The 23,332-nt window shown below is 45.3% G+C and overlaps 1 protein-coding gene across 3 annotated transcripts in view; it reads left to right on the forward strand.

Annotated features, from left to right (window-relative positions):
• LOC106566000 (voltage-dependent calcium channel subunit alpha-2/delta-2) overlaps positions 1–23,332 on the forward strand; it is a 466,343-nt gene that overhangs the window by 133,151 nt on the left and 309,860 nt on the right. For 2 of the 3 annotated variants that reach the window (XM_045691873.2, XM_045691871.2), the window contains exon 5: positions 14,673–14,717. The exons of the other annotated variant lie outside the window; for it this stretch is intronic. In XM_045691873.2, the coding sequence (XP_045547829.1) occupies positions 14,673–14,717 (45 nt within the window). The remainder of the gene's footprint in view (positions 1–14,672; positions 14,718–23,332) is intronic. 3 annotated transcript variants of the gene reach the window in all.

Genomic DNA, 23,332 nt, shown 5'->3' on the forward strand with positions numbered 1-23,332 from the left:
TTTACCTCCTGATCACCCCAGCCCACCCCTCTCCTTCCCTCCACCCTCCACGTCTTTACCTCCTGATCACCCCAGCCCACCCCTCTCCTTCCCTCCACCCTCCACGTCTTTACCTCCTGATCACCCCAGCCCACCCCTCTCCTTCCCTCCACCCTCCACGTCTTTACCTCCTGATCACCCCAGCCCACCCCTCTCCTCTCCTCTACCCTCCATGTCTTTACCTCCTGATCACCACAGCCCACCCCTCTCCTTCCCTCCACCCTCCATGTCTCCACATCCTAATCACCCTAGCCCACCCCTCTCTTCTCTCCTCCACCCCTCCTCCTTATCCAACTCCCGCTGGCCACCTCAGCCCACCCCTCCCTCCCTCCCTCCCTCCCTCCCTCCCTCCCTCCCTCACTCTCTGCATCTGCTTTCTCTTCTGCTGCCTGCTTTTTTCGCTCGCTGGTTGCCTTGGTTACCCCACAGTTTGGTCATTTCAGCTTCTTGATTGCAGGCCCGGCTGTAATTTGCGTAAGTATCTCTCTTCAAGGTAGAAATGCTATTTTCTCCATTCTCTTTATTTATTTGTCTCTCTCTCCCTCTCTCATTCGCCTTCACCCTCTCTCTGACTCCTTCAGCACTCTCATGTAATGTTGTTCTGCTGCTCTGAGAGTGAGAGAGGGAGCACAAGTGGTCTCAGACATGCTGTTTCACACTCAACTAAGAGGGCATGAAAGAACTCTTGTTTGGTGAGCCACAGTGCTGTGGAGCGCTGCGTTAGCCGGGGGCAGAGAGAGAGAGAGAGAGAAAGAGAGAGAGAGAAAGTCGCCCGTGCCGTGTCTAAACCCAGCCTATCGATCCCCAGGCCCCACCGGGAATGGCAATCAATAGCCAAAGAAATCCAACAGGCCACACTCCGAAGCTCTATTCCCCCATCTCAACACATGCCCAACACCCATGAAATGTTATTTCAGAGAGAGAACCTGCTCCCCCTGGCCCCCTGGTTAGAGAGGAGGTCTATATGATAACTCTGAACTAGAGAGGTCACCATCATAGAGGACTGGGTTTGGCCTTTTTTATTAAATAAATAGGTCCATCATAGTTTGGATCCTTATATTGTATATTTTGTCTAATGTCTAGGTATCACCTCTGTGATGTTTACTGTACTAAATTATTATTGTTATTATTATTATTATTATATTGATTCAACAGTATGTAAGAGCTCCCTACTGGGACCAGTAGATTGCTGCATGACATTGTTTGATGATGGCATGGTTCCCATCCCTTAAGTCCCGTGAGGTGGCAGGTACACTAGCCTAGCGGTTAAGAGCTTTGGGCCAGTAACCAAAAGGACGCTGGTTCAAATTCCCTTGAGCAAGGCACTTAGCCCTAACTGCTGTGCAAAAGAGCAGCTACTAAATTATGTAAATGTAGCATGTTCATTTCCTATCTCCATTTATAGAGTTGTGGGTGAGAGGTGTTTATAGAAAAGGTTTTACTTGCAGTGGTTAAAGGTATGGATAAAGGTTTGGGTTTCAGTGGTTAACGGTATGGATAAAGATTTGGGTTTCAGTGGTTAAAGGTATGGATAAAGATTTGGGTTTCAGTGGTTAAAGGTATGGATAAAGGTTTGGGTTTCAATGGATAAAGGTTTGGGTTTCATTGGTTAAAGGTATGAATAAAGGTTTGGGTTTCAGTGGTTTCAGTGGCATGAGTAAAGGATTGGGTTTCAGTGGTTAAAGGTATGGATAAAGGTTTGGGTTTCAGTGTGTGCTTTCTTTGGTGCAACCTGTCCTTGGTCTATGCGGACATAGATGACTTGAGGAAGGTTACTGTATGATTTGAATGTTTGAAGCGTTGTGAAGCATCGTAGGGGACAGCAAGGCGTCTAATGGAAATGATTACATGGTCGACAATAACAGGTTTGTGTCTGCCACCGCTGATGGTTGAGTGGCCACTCTCAGTCAACCTCTGAAGAGGGGGTGGCAGCTCCCTGGCACCCTGGCCCTCAAGCCTTCAACCTGTATCAGGTTGTCCTGAAGAATATGGAACCGTGAAGCTGTTTTCAGGATAAGTGGTGTTCTACTGTTAGACAGAGGTTCAATATGAAGATGCCATGTGATTGGCTAGGGCAGATCCAAATGCACTGTAAGGTGGCTTGTGATTGGTCACTGCTGCCTGGTGAGATTGCGGACTGTACAGTGCCAGGATCCACCATGTGACGCTGATAGATGGAGAATTGGATTGCCTCCTAGGTTACCAGAACCCCACCTGATCCCTGTGTTAATATTGTTACGGCCTGTTTATCTTATTTGCCTTTATTTGTTGTTAGAGCGTCTCCTTCCTGCCTCTCCTGTGCTGATCAGATTGGGGCTTGTTTGGGAGGCGTTGTGTGCATGTGTCATGTTGGATAGGCCCTTTATCTGGCAGTGTGTCCATGCTGTGTGGCGATGCTATCGGGGCTAAAGCCGGCTCCTCAATGGAGCCATGTCAGCCAACAATGGGGATCTGCATTACCCAGAGCGCAGTGGTACAAAGCGTCCTCTCCTTATCGCAGGATTGGAATATTCAAAGACTGATTTAACTGCTTCTTACTGAAGGGATCTGACAGCCACTGAAAGAGAGAGACAGGCTGAGAGAAGGGGGGAGAGAGAGATCATATATCTAAAAGGTTGCTTAGAGGAAATAAGTGTATTAAGACTAGCATTAAAAGAAGGGCAGTCTGCACTATTAAGCATGGATTAAGACATAGGCCATTGTAACATAAAATAGGTTATGGAATGCATAGCGTACTCATTCAATTTAATTTCGACCACTATGATTTTAGGTCACATAATGGACAATAATGGAAAAACAAAATGGTCTCTCTTTTTCTGTTCTTTTCTCATTTCCCTTTGTGTTTTTCCTCGCCTTGTTCCTGTACCTGTACGACTGCAGACCATCTTTCACTCAGGGCTTTTGAAGTTAATGTGCAGTTAGAGAAGGCCTACCTTTATGTGTGGTGAGACAAAGGACATTGATGTGGTGCGCATGGAGAATGCATCATTTTCAGTGTATTTGAGCTGTAAACTTAGGGCAGATTTGTTTATTGGCATACAAATGAACATCTACATGAAGCTATGTGTGGACACCATGGTCGCAGCAGCTCCCTAATAGCTTAAAAGCCCAAAGACATCCAGCATGCCAATGACAGAGCTGCGCCCTAGGCCTCCCCCTCCCTCCCTTCATCATACACAGCTTTATCTGAGGAGTCAAACACACAGCTCCTCTCTCTCTCTCTCTCTCTCTCTCTCTCTCTCTCTGGTCCTTCTCTCTTTCTCTCTCATTTATTTCAATTCAATTCAAAAGGCTTTATTGGCATGGGAAACAGCTTTCTCTCTCTGTCTCTCTCCCTGACTTGATCTCTCCCTCTCTCACTCTATTTCTCTCTCACTCCACCTATTTTGCTCTCTATCTCCCTTTTTCTCTTTCTCTTTCTCTCTCGCGCTCTCGCGCTCTCTCTCTCACCCTTGTCTCTCTTTTTCCACATTTTGCTTTTGCCTCCTTTCTTTAAAGTGTGCTTTTTACATTTAATGATGGTATTTTTATTGACAGTATAAAGAGGCATCATCCCTGAGATTATGACAGGTTGCTTCAATAGACTCATTTCTCCCCAGAGGAGCCTAACTTGAAAACCACCCAGAATTTCTACTAGCCTAATAAGAATATATTTTAAGGTGACAGGTTTTGTGTGGCTATTTTAAGTGTTTGTTTTTTTGTGAGGCAGTGCACTAAATTCCGGTCTATTCTATTTTTTGCAATTTGGACATTACTCGACTTGTCCAGGCAGTCAGGTGTTTTCTTTGTGTCAGTGAATCCTCACTATAGCCAGACTATGTTCACTGAGTTTAGTCTACGTCCTCAACAAGACCCAAATTGTCTGTCATCACGATAGTCTGACAATCTGTATTAGAGATGGGGGGAGGGGATAAATAGATCCGCTTTAATACTGCAGATAGATTGTGGCATCTATCAATGTAATTTTCTGCATCACTTCCAATCCCCCATGTATATGTTTTTTGTTGTTGTTGTAAATATATACAGTGCATTTGGAAAGTATTCAGACCCCTTGACTTTTTCCACATTTTGTTACGTTACAGCCTTATTCTAAAATGGATGAAATAGTTTTTTCCTTCATCAATCTACACACAATACCCCATAATGACAAAGCAAAAACAGGTTGTTCGACATTTTTTTAGACATTAGTATTCAGACCCTTTACTTCGTACTTTGTTGAAGTATTGAGTCTTCTTGGGTATGACGCTACAAGCTTGGCACACCTGTATTTGGGGAGTTTCTCCCATTCTTCTCTGCAGATCCTCTTAAGCTCTGTCAGGTTGGATGGGGAGCATCGCTGCACGGCTATTTTCAGGTCTCTCCAAAGATGTTAGATCGGTTTAATTCCGGGCTCTGGCTGGGCCCCTCAAGGACATTCAGAGACTTGTCCCGAAGCCACTCCTGCTTTGTCTTGGCTGTGTGCTTAGGGTCGTTGTCCTGTTGGAAGGCGAACCTTCGCCCCAGTCTGAAGTCCTGAGCGCTCTGGAGCATGTTTTCATCAAGGATCTCTCTGTACTTTGCTCCGTTCATCTTTCCCACCATCCTGACTAGTCTCCCAGTCCCTGCTGCTGAAAAACCTCCCCACATCAAGGCCCTTCTCCCCGATTGTTCAGTTTAGCTGGGCGGTAAGCTCTAGAAAAAGTATTGGTGGTTTCAAACTTCTTCCATTTAACAATGATGGAGGCCACTGTGTTCTTGGGGACCTTCAATGCTGCAGACATTTTATGGTACCCTGTCCCCAGATCTGTTCTGTCTCAGAGCTCTATGGATAATTCCTTTGACCTCAAGGCTTGGTTTTTGCTCTGACATTATATAGACCGGTGTGTGCCTTTCCAAATCATGTCCAATCAATTTAATTTACCAAAGGTGGACTCCAATCAAGTTGTAGAAACATCTCAAGGATGATGATCAATGGAAACAGGATACACCTGAGCTCAATTTTGAGTCTCAAAGCAAAGGGTCTGAATAATTAGGTAAATAATGTATTTCTGTTTTTGGTTTGCGTTTCCTGCTGTGCAGTAAAATTCTCAGCAAAAAAAAAGAGTGATCGAATTAAGATCCTACATCTGTATCATCACAAGACCGGTTATTAAGAACGGTTATTAAAGGAGTTTAAAGGCTCTCTGGTAGTCCTGTGTCTACATTTCTAGGATTATTTCACCCCGTGTGTCACGACACCGACGGATGGTGGCGCCCCTCCTCGACCGGGCGGCGTTCGGCGGTCGTCGTCGCCGGCCTACTAGCTGCCATCGATCCTTTTTGTTTCACTTTCTGTTGGTTAGGTCTAGGTAGGCACGCACCTGTTTTGGTTTAGTTATTAGTAGGGGGGGTTATTTAGTCTAGCAAGGTATGTCTGTGTTTGTGCGTGATTATTTTCGTCAGGTTGTACGTCTGGGGAACAGGTGTTTTTTCCCTTCTGCCTGTGGGTTTTGTGGCAGTGTGTTTTGGGCTGCGTCCCTACGCTGTGTTCGGGCTGTTTATGGGTATTTGTTTTTCCTTGCCCTGTTTTTGGCAAGCGTGGATTATTTATTAAAAAAGAAACGAGTGTTCACGGACTTGTGTCTCCTGCGCCTGACTTCAACCCTCCTGCTTCCTTGAGCATTCTGACACCGTGTGATTTAGCTAGGTTTTTATGTTTCATAAGTGTTCCTATTATACAAGGAAGGCCTTTTGTTCAAATGAAATGTTTTGATGAAATTAACAAATTCGTTTTCATGTTTCTTTGTGGTTTCTTTCCCACATTTTCCAGTGTTCTAGTCTCCTTGATGAAATTGCATGTCAGTCATTACTTACTTTACATGCATCAGTTGATAAAATGTGTGTTGTGTGTACTTCTCAATACAACATTTCACACTAGCTTCTACTAGAAGGATTGACCATTTCCTGAATGTTTGTCTGTTATAACTGCCTAGTGTTTCTAAGGGTGTTGGACCTGTCAGATAGACATTGGGTAGAGGGGTAGAGAGACGTTGAGAGACAAGGAGAGCGATTGGAGTGGAGGCAGGAAGGACAGAACAGCAGAGTGAGTCAGGTTTATACCTTCCTAACAGGTAGGCTTTACAGAAGCACTTCTATTCTGCTGCCCAATCACATTGTCTTTTTGTTCTGGAAGGCCCTCCCTGACTAGTCAGCAGAGTGTGTGTGCGTGCATGTGTGCGTGTGTGCGTGTGCGTGTGCGCGTGTGTGTGTGTGTGTGTGTATGCACTAATGAAGAGCAGCAAATGAAATCCTTTATTGTGTCTGATATAATGTCAGGTTCCATTAGGGATCTGCTGCTAGGGATGATTGCTGGAGTACCATGGCCTGGAGAGCATCCGCAGTTTCTGTTTGATTGTGACTTGTTTTTGTGTGTGTGTGTTTGTGTGTGGTGCGTGCGTGCGTCTGTCTGTCTGTCTGTCTGTCTGTCTGTCTGTCTGTCTGTCTGTCTGTCTGTCTGTCTGTCTGTCTGTCTGTCTGTCTGTCTGTCTGTCTGTCTGTCTGTCTGTCTGTCTGTCTGTCTGTCTGTCTGTCTGTCTGTCTGTCTGTCTGTCTGTCTGTCTGTCTGTCTGTCTGTCTGTCTGTCTGTCTGTCTGTCTGTCTGTCTGTCTGTATGTATGCGCATGTGCACGTGTGTGCGTGCGTGTGTGTGTGCGAGTGTAATTACAAAGTCATTAGCAGGTGTCCAGAAGATATATGGATATGACTGTAATCTGTCCTCACATGATGGAGAGCTTGTCTGAGATTTAAATGTCAAACTGTCTCAACTTGTCTTGTGAGAGCACACAGCATGCCCACCAAGAGGTAAGGTATACACCCTGACACATGCACGCTAAACCCTTCCTCCCTGACAGAAGCCTGTATGTGTAGTGTGCAGGTCTATACAGTATTCCACCAAATGGGCTGGTTCATATTTAGCCCAGTGGGCCTGTCTAACTTGGTTTTATTTGCGCAAAATGATCATTATCGGGCTAATACTGGTGGCCTCAAGTAAAAAAATGTGTCAGCATGGAGTCCTCAAGGAAAGAAATGGGCCGGTGTGTTAGAAATTGTATTTAATTTTTTTTATTTCACCTTTATTTAACCAGGTAGGCTAGTTGAGAACAAGTTGTCATTTACAACTGCGACCTGGCCAAGATAAAGCAAAGCAGTGCGACACAAACAACAACACAGAGTTACACATGGAATAAACAAGCATACAGTCAATAACACAATAGAAAAAAAGTCTATCTACAGTGTGTGCAAATGAGGTAAGATAAGGGAGGTAAAGAAATAAATAGGCCAAAGTGGCAAAATAATTACAATTTAGCAATTTAAACATTGGAGTGATAGATGTGCAGAAGATGAATGTGCAAGTAGAGATAGTGGGGTGCAAAGGAGCAAAAAGAAAAATAACAGTATGGGGATGAGGTAGTTGGATGGGCTATTTACAGATGGGCGATGTGCAGGTGCAGTGATCTGTGAGCTGCTCTGACAGCTGGTGCTTAAAGTTAGTGAGGGAGATATGAGTCTCCAGCTTCAGTGATTTTTGCAATTTGTTCCAGTCATTGGCAGCAGAGAACTGGAAGGAAAGGTGGCCAAAGAAGGAATTGGCTTTGGGGGTGAGCAGTGAAATATACCTGCTGGAGCGCGTGCTACGGGTGGGTGCTGCTATGGTGACCAGTGAGCTGAGATAAGGCCGGGCGTTACCTAGCAAAAACGTATAGAGGACCTGGAGCCAGTGGGTTTGGCGACGAATATGAAGCGAGGGCCAGCCAACGAGAGCATACAGGTCGCAGTGGTGGGTAGTATATGGGGCTTTGGTGACAAAACGGATGGCACTGTGTGTTGGAGGCTATTTTGTAAATGACATCGCCAAAGTCGAGGATCGGTAGGATGGTCAGTTTTACGAGGGTATGTTTGGCAGCATGAGTGAAGGATGCTTTGTTTGTGAAATAGGAAGCCGATTCTAGATGTAATTTTGGATTGGAGATGTTTAATGTGAGTCTGGAAGGAGAGTTTACAGTCTAACCAGACACCTAGGTATTTGTAGTTGTCCACATATTCTAAGTCAGAACCGTCCAGAGTAGTGATGCTGGACGGGCAGGTGCGGGCAGCGATCGGTTGAAGAGCATGCATTTAGTTTTTACTTGCATTTAGGAGCAGTTGGAGGCCACGGAAGCAGAGTTGTATGGCATTGAAGCTCATCTGGAGGTTAATTAACACAGTGTCCAACGAAGGGCCAGAGGTATACAGAATGGTGCCGTCTGCGTAGAGGTGGATCAGAGAGTCACCAGGGACCACCAGGGATGTTAGGGATGATTTCTGGTCCCAGTCCAGACCTGTGTCATGACGTTGGCCTCTTTGAGTACAGGGAGGACAGTTGACCCCCCTCCCCCCTTGCACCATCCCCCAACCTACCTTCCCCCACCCAGGCCCTGTGTGAAAGGGTTGTAAAAACTCTAAGAGGATAATCTCTTGCCACATGGTCCCATAGAGAGACACAGGAAATTCTTCCAACTCACAGAATTGGGGAACCGAATGACATTTGTGTTCTGGAGAAGGTATGGAAGATTGGTGAAGAATCCAGCTACGAACTGGTCCGCTTGGTACAATTTTGTGATACTCAGAAGAGACAATATAGCCATATTACCATAAAACGGTTTATATAATAGCCTCAGCCTTGAGACTTGCATCCACATGGTTGTATAGAATGTATTAATAAGGATAAAGCTATTTGTAATACATTGAGATGCTATGTACTGATGTTAATGTGATAGAATTATATTTCTGTACCAAGCTTAACTCAGTCATCGGCACGCCCCCAGGGACACAGACAGGACCAGGCGTCATGTGACATGTTCACTATAAAACTATACCCTGATTTACATTTCTCCAGACCCGGCCTCCACTCCATTGCGAGTTGGCCAATAGGTTTGACCATCCAAGTACTCTACTGAAAGTGAACTATACCACGTGGTTAACTTTTAGACTATTGATACCGACAGAATAAGAACAAGTCTTTGATATTAATTATTAGTCTGCAGCTAAGTAAATTATATCATTGAACGCGAAGACCAACGAAACATCCATTCTATGACGACATTAATGAATGTCGCTTTGAAAGATCCATTCTAACCGAGAGAGAGAGAGAGAGAGAGAGAGAGAGAGAGAGAGAGAGAGAGAGAGAGAGAGAGAGAGAGAGAGAGAGAGAGAGAGAGAGAGAGAGAGAGAGAGAGAGAGAGAGAGAGAGAGAGAGAGAGAGAGAGAGAGAGAGAGAGAGAGAGAGAGAGAGAAGAGAGAGAGAGAGAGAGAGAGAGAGAGAGAGAGAGAGGAGAGAGAGAGAGAGAGAGAGGAGAGAGAGAGAGAGGAGAGAGAGAGAGAGAGAGAGAGAAAACTCTCCAACCGAACGACGCTTCAACAAGGATCCCGACGACACACTGAGCGTAAATATATATTGATTGCAATTGTTCCCGAATGAGTGAGCGTTCAATTGTCAATTGCTAATATTAATGAACTCTGTGTACCTCCTCAGCTGAACATTTTATGACCCATTGTTCTACAAGACACCAGCCATGCCTGTTTTAGACCACTAGGGCACATTACTCTACCAATTCTTTGTGACGATAATTACTGTTTGTATACTTTATGTGAATTACTTAGTATAATAAATAAATGATTTTAAGACAATTGATGTATGGGTGACTCTTAGTAAAGACTGGGTTCGTGTAGATACAACAATTTACGACGTTTGGAATGAGACTGGACGCGAGGTAAAATACACCATTTAAACCAGAAGATAATCGGCCTATACTATACTATAATATAATATATAATGTTATAATATAGGAAAGTTATATTAGGAAAATTATAACTTTGTAATCTGAATATTTTCCTTGGTGCCCCGATCTCCTAGTTAATTACAATTAAACGATGAATCAGTTTGATCGCATGATAATAATTACAGGGAGTTAATTGATAAACATGTCTTCAGTTTAATGGTACCCCAAAGACACGACACCTGTATTCCAGCTACTGTACCTGCTTTTACCATATTAATCTACAGCATCTGCATCTACATAGGGCGGCGCACAATTGGCCCACCGTTGTCCGGGTTTGGCCGGGGTAGGCCATCATTGTAAATAAAGAGCATGGAATTATTTTTATGTGTTCACTTACGCTCTGTTTTGTTGTTTCTACTTGTCGTATGATCATTTGAAAAACAATCTTCCATATACAATTACAGATATGAATTTGAGCCAGTTTGCTACAGTAGGAAATTAATCCTGCAGCAACAGGAAATGTGAATTATTATGTGGATTATAATTAATGGACATTTTTGTAGGGGTTGATACATTTTTCATTAGGGCAAATCAAGTCTGAAATTACAAAGTGGAAATGACAAACTTTAGAAGCCTTTAGAAGTTTGAATTGCTCAGCAACAAAAGAGTGATCAAATTAAGACCCTAAAATCTGTAGATATATAATTATTTAATAGTCATTCATTACAGTAATTGATAGTGGGAGACAAATAGATAAGAAAAACGATAGAGAGCCAGTCAGAGTGACACAGTTCAGACAGGAAGCAGCAACAGAATCCAAAAGACAGATAGACAGACATGGTGGGAAAACACAAAAAAAGTCACACTATAATCTAGAGCAGAGGGGACTGTTTCTATAGCAACAGTGGGCACCTAACCTGCAGCTGCACTGTATTCACTCAATCTGAAATTGGGTGCGAATGCTGCCTGGTATTGAGGGGAGAGAGATGGGGAAGGGAGAGGGCTGCCTGGTATTGAGGGGAGGGAGATGGGGAAGGGAGAGGGCTGCCTGGTATTGAGGGGAGAGAGATGGGGAAGGGAGAGGGCTGCCTGGTATAAAGGGGAGGGAGATGGGGAAGGGAGAAGGCTGGCTGGTATTGAGGGGAGGGAGATGGGGAAGGGAGAGGGCTGCCTGGTATTGAGGGGAGAGAGATGGGGAAGGGAGAGGGCTGCCTGGTATAAAGGGGAGGGAGATGGGGAAGGGAGAAGGCTGCCTGGTATTGAGGGGAGAGAGATGGGGAAGGGAGAAGGCTGCCTGGTATTGAGGGGAGAGAGATGGGGAAGGGAGAAGGCTGGCTGGTATTGAGGGGAGAGAGATGGGGAAGGGAGAGGGCTGCCTGGTATAAAGGGGAGGGAGATGGGGAAGGGAGAAGGCTGCCTGGTATTGAGGGGAGAGAGATGGGGAAGGGAGAAGGCTGCCTGGTATTGAGGGGAGAGAGATGGGGAAGGGAGAAGGCTGCCTGGTATTGAGGGGAGAGAGATGGGGAAGGGAGAAGGCTGCCTGGTATTGAGGGGAGGGAGATGGGGAAGGGAGAAGGCTGCCTGGTATTGAGGGGAGGGAGATGGGGAAGGGAGAAGGCTGGCTGGTATTGAGGGGAGAGAGATGGGGAAGGGAGAAGGCTGGCTGGTATTGAGGGGAGAGAGATGGGGAAGGGAGAGGGCTGCCTGGTATTGAGGGGAGGGAGATGGGGAAGGGAGAAGGCTGGCTGGTATTGAGGGGAGGGAGATGGGGAAGGGAGAAGGCTGCCTGGTATTGAGGGGAGAGAGATGGGGAAGGGAGAAGGCTGCCTGGTATTGAGGGGGGAGAGATGGGGAAGGGAGAAGGCTGCCTGGTATTGAGGGGAGGGAGATGGGGAAGGGAGAAGGCTGCCTGGTCTTGAGGGGAGAGAGATGGGGAAGGGAGAAGGCTGCCTGGTATTGAGGGGAGGGAGATGGGGAAGGGAGAAGGCTGCCTGGTATTGAGGGGAGAGAGATGGGGAAGGGAGAAGGCTGCCTGGTATTGAGGGGAGGGAGATGGGGAAGGGCGAAGAAAAGGCTGGGAGGGCGGAGAGGAGGAGGAGAGATTGGGGAGAGGGAGCAGACGACTGAGATAAGGGTAAAGAGACCGAGGAGTGGGGAGAGATGCTGTGCTGGCGTGATGCATTGCTGGCGTGCCATTCTATGAGTGTGTGCCGTGTGTTCATGCTTGTGTGTGTGTGTGTGTGTGGTTTTATGTGTGTTTAGCTGGTAGTTGTGCTGAGAGAGGGTAGTGTGCTTTATTAGATGTGTTTAACCTAGGCCCTGGGCCCGAAGAGACCAAGGACCAGCCAGCCTAGGGGGATCTGAGGGACCACAGGTGCCTAGGGTGCCTCGCCTTGTAGCCTATGTTTGTGTGTGTGCCCTTACATAAAAACATTACATGTGAAAAGAACACTTGAAAAAACACGTCATTTTCGGACACGTGTGAACACGTGTGAACAAATCGTGTGAAAAATGTAACACAAAAAATATACACTACTATTCAAAAGTTTGGGGTCACTTAGAAATGTCCTTGTTTTGAAAGAAAAGCCATTTGTCCATTGAAATAACAGGCCAGCATCCCGGAGTCGCCTCTTCATTGTTGACGTTGAGACTGGTGTTTTGCGGGTACTATTTAATGAAGTTGCCAGTTCTTAAACTAGACACTCTAATGTACTTGTCCTCTTGCTCAGTTGTGCACCAGGGCCTCCCACTCCTCTTTCTATTCTGATTAGAGACAGTTTGCGCTGTTCTGTGAAGGGAGTAGTACACAGCGTTGTACGAGATCTTCAGTTTCTTGGCAATTTCCTACATGGAAATTTGTCAGAACAAGAATAGACTGACGAGTTTCAGAAGGAAGTTATTTGTTTCTGGCCATTATGAGCCTGTAATCGAACCCACAAATGCTGATGCTCCAGATACTCAACGTCTAAAGAAGGTCAGTTTTATTGCTTCTTTAATCAGGATAACAGTTTTCAAAAACCAAAAGGGTTTTCAAATGATCAATTAGCCTTTTAAAATTATAAACTTGGATTAGCTAACGCAACGTGCCATTGGACACAGGAGTGATGGTTGCTGATAATGGGCCTCTGTACGCCAATCTATAGTAGATATTCCATAAAGAATCGGCTATTTCCAGCTACAATAGTCATTTACAACATTAACAATGTCTACACTGTATTTCTGATCATTTTTATGTTATTTTAATGGACAAAAAAACAAGGACATTTCTAAGTGACCCCAAACTTTTGAACGGTAGTATATACATTTCACATGAGTCAGACACGTGCGGCATTTAAAATACCTTTTCACATGTGAACAAATCACATGTGAAAAATGTCACCTGGGAAAAACAGACACGTGCGTCAGACGTGGTTTTCGGACACGTGTGAAGTTTCACATGCATTTTTAAGCTCAATATGTGAAAACAGCAATTCACATGTGAAAATGCAATTTTACTATTAAAAATGCTATTTTCACATGTGAAACTGCAAATTTGACATGTGTCTTTTTCCATACCCACCACAGGCACCCTTATGAACCCTCTATAAGTGTCTTCATGTTTACATCCCTCAACTACCCTTTCCCCCCCTTGCCACATCTTCTCTCCTTGTCCCACTGTCTATCCAGATTATGCATGGCTGCTGTGTAGAGAGAGGAGGCAGAGTGTTCTGGTACTGGAGGATAACGAGCATCGGTCTGAAGGGAGAGGACTCTGCTTCTCTGCTTCCCCGTCCGGAGGCCCCCCTAGGCAAGGCCCTGCCTCATGTTAAGTGTCAATAGGAGTTTGGGTCAGGCTGCGTCTGTCCGTCTGTCTGTGTGGGTTGTTTGGGGCTGAGCTGAGCCGTGCTTAGCTGATGACTGACTCCCTGATTAGGGCTGGAGGCCAGCCCGGGTCCTGGTCACGGACACATTGGGTCTGGACTGTCTCAGGGAGAGATAGAGACAGCGAGAGAGAGACAGCGAGAGAGAGAGAGAGAGAGAGAGAGAGAGAGAGAGAGAGAGAGAGAGAGAGAGAGAGAGAGAGACAGCAATGGTCATGTGTGGGTATGTGTGTGTGTGAAGGGCTCTCTCAGCCTCTCCTCTCCTCTGCTGTCAGAGAATGAGCAGAGCTCCTCCACAGCGGGAGAAGCAGTCACTCCAGTGCCCTTGAGAGCGTGTCCTCACCCAGGCTCCCTCCCAATGATATTGAGGCGGGCCCAGACGTATGCCGCACCATGCCGCACGCAGCCCTGGCGAGGAGGTGGGGGTCGGAGGGAGGGGGCAAGCTCTGGGCTGGGGAGCGTGGGGTTTGTGGGCTTTGGGAGTATACAGGGAACGCTGCCATGAACTTGGTTTCTGTCCTGTTCTCTGTCTTTTCTTTCTCCTCTGAGATGAGAGGCGCTATTTACCATGAACTCAACAGACAATAAGCAGTGGATGAGAGCTCTAGGGAGCAATGCTAGCTCATTCCACTCTATATACTCATCCTATATCCAGCTAACAACCACTGCACCATAGTAAATCATGCCATACATACAGCATAGCACTGTATTTCCTATTATAGTGTATACCACGTTACAATACTACTAGATTGCATCCTGTACTGCATTAGAACACAGCACGTCTCAGAAACACATTCCACAAAGTTCCATTCCACAATCTTTCATCACACTACCTCCCCAGTGTTCTGTGATGCTGATTATATTCTCATGCTGTCTAGTGTGTCTGAATATAACCTTGATATCTTCATACAGCTCCACCAGCACAAGAGCCTAATGGATATAGTCACTGCTATATCTTCTCTCATCACCTGTCTTTTCACCTTTCTTTTCCGCGCAGGAGAGCGACATGGAGTACTATGATTCGAAAGCGGAATCAGACTATGTGAGTACAGTGGTATGTCCTCCCAGTCCTGCCCGTCCTGCTCCCCTGTACGTCTTGTTGTCCCACTGGTCACAGGCCTCTGGGCTGTCTGTGTGTGTTAGTACGCTGCTGACACTGTGGCTATGAGTGTGTGTGACAGGCCTGGGGCCAGCACCATGCATGTGACCAAGCTCCCACTAACTGTCCTCCCAAGAGATTCAGATAACCCTGAAGTACCTACCTACCTAACCCCAAACCCTGAAGTACTTACCTACCTAACCCCAAACCCTGACGTACTTGCCTACCTAACCCCAAACCCTGAAGTACTTACCTACACTCTTAGAAAAAAGGGTTCCCAAAAGGTTCTTCGGCTGTCCCCATAGGATAACCCAATTTTGGTTCCAAGTAGAACCCTTTTTGGTTCCAGGGTTCTGTGTAGAACCATCTGGGGAAAGTGTTCTATGTGGAACAAAAAAGGGTTCTTCAAAGGGTTCTCCTATAGGGACAGCCAAATAACCCTTTTAGGTTCTCGATAGCACCTTATTTTCAAAGAGTGTACCTAACCCCAAACCCTGAAGTAGCTACCTACCTACCTAACCCCAAACCCTGAAGTAGCTACCTACCTACCTAACCCCAAACCCTGAAGGACCTACCTACCTACCTAACCCCAAACCATGAACTACTTATCTACCTACCTAACCACAAACCTTGAAGGACCATCCTACCTAACCCCAAACCTGAAGGACCTACCTACCTACCTAATCCCAAACCCTGAAGAACCTACCTACCTAACCACAAACCCTGAAGGACCTACCTACCTAACCACAAACCCTGAAGGACTTACCTACCTAACCCCAAACCCTGAAGGACCTACCTAACCCCAACTGCACATAACCCCCACCTGTCAAACCTTAAAGTACCCTCACCCCCAACTGTCGAGTACCTAATACCTAACCTCAATTTTTGAACCCTGTGAAACCCTTGTGAACTTACCTAACTAACTAAAACTGAAGTACCTAACCCTATCAGTCTACTGAGTATCTTAAACCCTAAATGTCTTCTGTGCATGTGACAGCAACTGCAGCGCCTACTTTCCTCCCAGGATAGGAAAAACCCTGGAGTACATACAACTGTGGATGTCAGCAGCACTCTCTGTGCAGCACTCAATGCCCCAATAAATAACCAAGGAACACCCAAACACAAGACAGGATAGTAGGCCTAGACTATACCAAACATACAGTTGAAGTTTACATACACTTACGTTGGAGTCATTAAAACTCGTTTTTCAACAACTCCAAAAATGTATTGTTTTGGAAAAAAACAAACTATAGTTTTGGCAAGTTGGTTAGGACTTTGTGCATGACACAACAAATTTTTCCAGCAATTGTTTACAGACAGATTATTTCACTTATAATTCACTGTATGACTATTCCAGTGGGTCAGAAGTTTACATACACTAAGTTGACTGTGCCTTTAAACAGCTTGGAAAATTCCCCAAAATGATGTCATGGCTTTAGAAGCTTCTGATAGGCTAATTGACATACTTTGAGTCAATTGGAGGTGTACCTGTGGATGTATTTCAAGGCCTACCTTCAAACTCAGTGTCTCTTTGCTTGACATCATGGTTCATCCTTGAGAGCAATTTCCTTGGGAAATTTCCAAACACCTGAAGGTACCACGTTCATCTGTACAAACACTAGTACGCAAGTATAAACACCATGGGACCACGCAGCCGTCATACCGCTCAGGAAGGAGACGCGTTCTGTCTTCCTAAAGATGATGATACTTTGGTGCGAAAAGTGCAAATCAATCCCAGAACAACAGCAAAAGACCTTGTGAAGATGCTGGTGGAAACAGGTACAAAAGTATCTATGTCCACAGTAAAAACGAGTCCTATATCGACAGCAAGGAAGAAGCCACTGCTCCAAAACCACCATAAAAAAGCCAGACTACGGTTTGCAACTGCACACGAGGACAAAGATCATACTTTTTGGAGAAATGTCCTCTGGTCTGATGAAACAAAAATAGAACTGTTTGGCTATAATGACGATCATTATGTTTGGAGGAAAAGGGTGGACGCTTGCAAGCCGAAGAACACCATCCCAACCTTGAAGCACGGGGGTGGCAGCATCATGTTGTGGGGGTGCTTTGCTGCAGGAGGGACTGGTGCACTTCACAAAGTAGACGGCATCATGAGGGAGGAAAATGATGTGGATATAGTGAAGCAACATCTCAATCTCATCAGGAAGTTAAAGCTTGGTCACAAATGGGTATTCCAAATGGACAATGACCCCAAGCATACTTCCAAAGTTGTGGCAAAATGGCTTAAGGACAACAAAGTCAAGGTATTGGAGTGGCCATCACAAAGACCGGACCTCAATCCTATAGAACATTTGTGTGCAGAACTGAAAAAGCGTGTGCGAACAAGGAGGCCTACAAACCTGACTCAGTTACACCAGCTCTGTCAGGAGGAATGGGCCAAAATTCACCCAACTTATTGTGGGAAGCTTGTGGAAGGCTACTCGAAACATTTGACCCAAGTTAAACAATTTAAAGGCAATGCTAACAAATACTAATTGAGTGTATGTAAACTTCTGACCCACTGGGAATGTGATGAAAGAAATAAAAGCTGAAATAAATCATTCTCTCTACTATTATTCTGACATTTCACATTCTTAAAATGAAGTGGGGATCCTAACTGACCTAAGACAGGGAAAAACTGAGTTTAAATGTATTTGGCTAAGGTATATGTAGACTTCCAACTTCAACTGTACATGGCTGTATAGTAACTATCAAAGCTTCATGTAACGTTGCTATTAATATGAGTCACCTATAGATCCACCTGCTGAGTCCACAATCCTCTGTAGAAGGTATTTTATTTTTATTTAACTAGGCAAGTCAGTTAAAAGCAAATTCTTATTTACAATGACAGTCTACCCCAGCCAAACCCTAACGACGTTGGGCCAATTGTGCGCTGCCCTATGGTGACTCCCAATCACGTCCGGTTGTGATACAGCCTGGAATCAGACCAGGGTCTGTAGTGACGCCTCTCGGGAGCCCTATGCAGGGTGTCCTAACAATGCCTTTGTCTGTCACTGGTCTGGGAACAGTTATTAGTCCTTCCAGAAGATGTAAAGGTCACAGTGACTCACCACTCCTCTTTGTGCTACCAAGCCACCTGATTAATTGGCTATCCGTACCAAATGCATGAATTCCCTATATCGTCCGAGCACAAAAGGAAGGAAGGAATAAGGAGGGAGAGACGAAGGAGAGAGAGTGATAGAGATGAAGGAGAGAGAGAAAGAGATGACGAGACAGAGAGAGACGGAGGAGAGTAATGGTGGGACAGAGAGAGAGAAAGGAGAAAGATGGAGATAGAGAAATATGTGGACGGACAGAGAGAGGAGCTAGCTATGTTATAAATCACGGTGTGATTTTCGTGGTGTGCGGAGGCAGCCCTCCTGTGATTAATGACACAGCACTTTAGGGCCTGTCAACACATCTAATTGGAGGACATCGGTCATCATTAAAATGGTCACTGCTGAGGCCAAGCCCCTGACAAAACCCATGGCCCACCCCAGCATACCGCTAAAGGTCACCCCCCCACCGCCATTGTGTCCAGAACCAAGTGACTGGTTATGAAGAGGTAAGTGAGGGAGCTTTTGGAGGAGTGTTTAGTTTCTCCTCAAACATCCTCTATCCTTTGCCCTCTCCCACACTGTTCCTCCTTCTTTTCCCCCCTCCTATTCCTCCACCTCCATCACCACCCTGTGTCCTGTCACTGGTCCATAGTGTCTACTCTCTCCAACTGACCCTTACTCCTGTACTCTCCCTCTAACCTAACATCTGTCCTGTCTGCTCCGTCCCTCCTCTCCCCATGTCTGTTCATCCAATCGTCCCTTTCTCTCCTGGGTTGTAGTGTGTCCCTCCACCCCTCCAGTGTAAACACTCCATAATTAGAATGTTCGCCAGATGTTCTGGACTCCATATCTCTCACAACTTTGAATTGATGGCCTTTGTGGCACCCGAATCCCACAGTACCCTTGTGAACGTAAGTGAGTACCACCACAGTTCTGCCTGCCCAAAAGGTGACACTGTCTGTGTCCTCCATCTCCAGTTCTCTGTGTCCAGGCGTAAAAACAGCATATAGCGGCCATTCATTTTTTAAAGGAATATTCCACAGTAGTATGTGTGAAGGAAGCACTGGAGGGGATTGCTTAGTAGTGGGATGAACAACACCCTATGTTAAAACTATCTTGAGGTCTAGCCCACTAGTCTTGCCCTTATCCTTACCCAACTCTAGCTGCTTATAAACATGGCAAGGTGACCAGGGACAATTGTTTGGTTAAACAGTACAAATACCACCTACGCAGATCGATCAAGATGATGAGACACACAAGTATAGGGACAAAGTGAAGGAGCAATTCAGCTGGTCGGGCACAAGGCATATGTGTCAGGGGCTTCTAACGATCACAGATTACAAAAAGAAATCCAGTCTCGTTGCGAACACCAACGCCGCGCTACCGGACAAGCTAAACACCTTTTTCTCACGCTTCAAGCATTACGACTCTGTGCTGCCGAGGTGAGCCCCTGACGATAACAAGGGCTACATGCTTACGGTCTCCATGGAAGAAATATGTATGTCATTCAAACGTGTTAACCCTCGCAAGGCTACCGGCCCAGACGGCTTCTCTAGCCATGCCCTCAGAGCATGTGTGTGCAGACCAGCTAGCTGATGTGTTTTCTGACATTTTCAATCTCTCTCTAGCTCATGCAGTTATTCCCTCCTGCTTCAAGATATCCACTATCATCCCCGTGCCCAATAAAGGGAAAGTAACTGAACTGCATGATTACCAACACCTAGCACTCACTTCTGTCATCATGAAGTGCTTCGAGAGGCTAGTCAAAGTCTATATCACCTCCTCCCTCCCCGACACACTCAACCCTCTCCAATTCGCTTACCGCCCCAGACAGATCCAAGGACAATGCAATTGCCATTGCACTGCACACTGCCCTCACCCACCTGAACAAAAGGAATGCATTTGTGAGGATGCTGTTCACTGACTACAGCTCGGCCTTCAATACCATAGTGTTGTATAAGCTCACCACAAACTCACGGCCCTGGGACTGAACTCATCCTTATGCAACTGGGTCCTGGACTTCCTGACGAGCCACCCCAGGTGGTGAAAGTAGACAACGTCATCTCCTCCACACTGATCGTCCTCAGTCCCCTCCTGTACTCTCTGTAAACCCACGACTGCGTGGCCTCACACAGTTCCAACTCCATCATCAAGTTTGCTGAGACACCACAGTAGTCGGTAGACCTGATTACCAACTACGACGAGACAGCCTACAAAGGGGAGGTAGGCACTCTGACGGTGTGGTGCCAGGTAAATAACCTCTCCCTCAACGTCAGCAAAACAACGGGGCCGCAGTGGAGACGTTAAAAAACGTCAAGTTTCTCGGCGTGCACATCTCCGAGAAGCTGGAATGGTCAAACCACATGGACACCATGGTGAAGATGGCATGACAGTGACTCTTCAACCTCGACTCTTCAACACCAGTTGTCACAGGAAGGCTAAGAAGATCATCAGGAACCTCAGCCACCCAAGCTACGCCCTGTTCTCCCCGCTTCCATCACTCTGACGCGGGCAGTATAGGAGCATCATGGCGAAAACTGTCAGACTGGACAATCGATTCAACCCCCAGACCATCAGGATGCTGAATAGCCACCACTAGTCAGTGACCTGCTCCCCCTGTCCCCCTGTGCATGTGACTAATAAATCTAATCTAATCTAACCCTGGGCTTTTGACAATTAACTGTTTTCATTGTCAGGTTCCAATTATAAATCCATCTTACTATGAATTTAATACACACCAGACACACATGGACACATTAAATGTCATAGGCATGATGTCTTGGCCTGTCTTTTTGGTCCCAGCACCACCGCATTTGCTGTCAGTTCACTCTTAGAAAAAGGGGTTCCAAAAGGGTTCTTTGTAGATGGATAGGGTTCTACCAAGAACCGTTTGATCAGAAGAACCCTTTTTGGAAGACAAGGGTTCTTTGTAAGGCAAAGGGTTCTACCTATAACCTTTAACATCCTAAGAACAGTTTTTTAAAGAAAGGGTTATTTGATGATTAAATAATTTAGTCAAGAAGGATTCTTTGGCAGACAAGAAAGGTTCTATATAGAACCATATATACAGTAATATTTCCCAGCATGCTCTATTGCAGGGATAATTTTCCGAATTGTTTGTTTTACTGTAATATCTGTGTTTTTGCATGTACATTGATTGGTTGATTAATTTCATGCTACACAAAGATAAATAACATACAGTTTTCTAAACGAATCCAATCTGTTGAAGTTATTGCACCCGTTAGTGAGATGGTTGTTCCAGTTGATTGAGGTAGTCTCAGTATTCAATCTTCCCTACCCCGCCAGTCATTCTGAATGCAGGTTCCGGGTGGTACAAAATTCCACTTGTTTGATATCCTAACTCTGGCTGGTTTCCAATAGGAATTACCCATTGCTTTGCAAGCCAGCATAATGTGACTTGCAGGCTTGATGTGGCCTGTAAACCAGGAGATTCGTAACACCACTGTGTTAGGGTATAACTAGGCCCTCAAAGAAAGGCCTTATGATATATCTAATGTATTGTCATAAATAATACAATTTTAAAGGCTAATAAGGCTGGTGGAACCGTTCATAGAGGGTTCTAGTTAGCGCCGTCCAAAGAACCCTTCAAAGAAGTTTCTAGGAAGAACCTTTAGATGATACAATTGTCCTTGGTACAACCCTTCATAGAGGGTTCTAGGTAGAACCATATACATGGGGGTTCTTTGAAGAACCCTACATAGAGGGTTCTAGATATAACCCTCTGCAAAGGGTTCTAACCAGCACCAAAAAGGGTTCCCCTATGGGGACAAACTGAAGAACCCTGTATGGTTCTACTTAGGACATTTCTTCTAGGAGTGTAGAATAATATGTTATTGATTTTAGAGTTGTATTTTGTGCCATTGTTGGGGGGAAATCTCTCTGCAAGAAATACCCAAATGAAAGAGACAAGATCAGGCCACCCAATAGAAGATTATTATTTAGGCTTCAGCAGAGAACAGACAACGCTCACTCGGGGTGAAATTGCAATGGTCTGTGTTATGCATTATCTCACTTTGATTTGATACTGTTATTTGGCTGCTAGTGAAATACGTATAAATTGTAAATTATGTTCCAAGGTAACGATTTGGTTGAGGCAAGTAGCAGAGATGTCGGCCATCTAGCTGGCAAAACTATTATTATTCTAGCTTGGCATTCCATTTGAAACACAGAGTCATTTAGTGTTTTGATTTTCTTTGCATTACATTACACTGTGAAAACCCAGTTTGTATCTACTTCAAGGTCTCAGAGCGAGTGACGTCACTAGCGCACACCGTTAACTAGCTAGCCGTTTCACACCGGTTACACTCACCCCTCTTTGACCTTCTCCTTCTGCGCAGCAACCCCAGCAGCTTGGCCAAAGCCAACTGAGCCAACTAGGCTTGAACCATGGACCCTCTGAACACATCAACAGCTGCCTTCCATGAAGCATCATTACCTATTGCTCCACAAAAGCCGCGTGAAACAACTACTTCAAAGTCTCAGAGCTAGTGATTTTACCGATTGAAAAGCTACTAGCGTGCACTGCTAACTAGCTAGCCATTTCAAACTGGTTGCACACACACTCACACTCACACAATAATATCAAAGGGATAAGCTGGGTCAGGAGCGAGAGATGATTGTAGTCTGGGTGAGCCCTGGATGGGTAAAAGTGGAAATAAAAGAGTCTTCAAAAGGTCGTTCCTGGCCTCTTCAACCTTTAATTAAACATTGAGAATGGGGAGATAAAATTAACAATTTGGGTAATGAATCGAGCAAAACAGGTGGTGGATGGCTGAAGAAAATGAACCAATCAGTTTTTCCTGTGTGGATTTATTTAGCTCCTAATTAGAAGCTGCCTTGGTTAATTATGATTGGGCTCTTCGGGGAAAAAGGGCCTCACTGAAATGACAGTCAGGCTGAGGGATAAACAAACACTGGGATGGGACTCCATAGTACGCTGCTGATGCACAAAGGGTTTCTGAAGCCAATCACCTTCGCCGTTATTGATAACTCGGCTTATCTAAGCCAATCATCTTCACTGTAAATAATGTAATCATTTTCTCTAAGCCAATCACTTTCACTGTAAACAATGCAACCATTTCCTCTAAGCCAATCCCCTTCACCCTCTAACCCAGAGACTTTTTTCGTAACTAATGCTTCCAGCATTCCTAACCCACTTGCTCTGTATCTGATAAACCAGCATCTCTAACCTAATCATCTTCACCGATGAACCAGCAAGTCCTACCTAATCACCCATGCCACCAAACTGCCCTTAACACAATGTCCTCGCGTGTTTGAAGGACTGCATCAGTAATCGAGTGAACCTCTCTGATAGACCAACATCCAACTCTAACCCTCTCACCCTTGCTGATGCAAATGAATAAGCATGATCATGAACACATTCATTGTCTTTGCTGTAATATCGCTAGACTAGTATTATATTTGTCAACCAATCTTCAATGTCACTGCCACACAATCCACTTTTAACTTGTCACC

The sequence above is a fragment of the Salmo salar genome, chromosome 12 (genome assembly GCF_965601325.2).
Source record: "Salmo salar chromosome 12, fSalSal1, whole genome shotgun sequence".
NCBI lineage: Eukaryota > Metazoa > Chordata > Actinopteri > Salmoniformes > Salmonidae > Salmo > Salmo salar.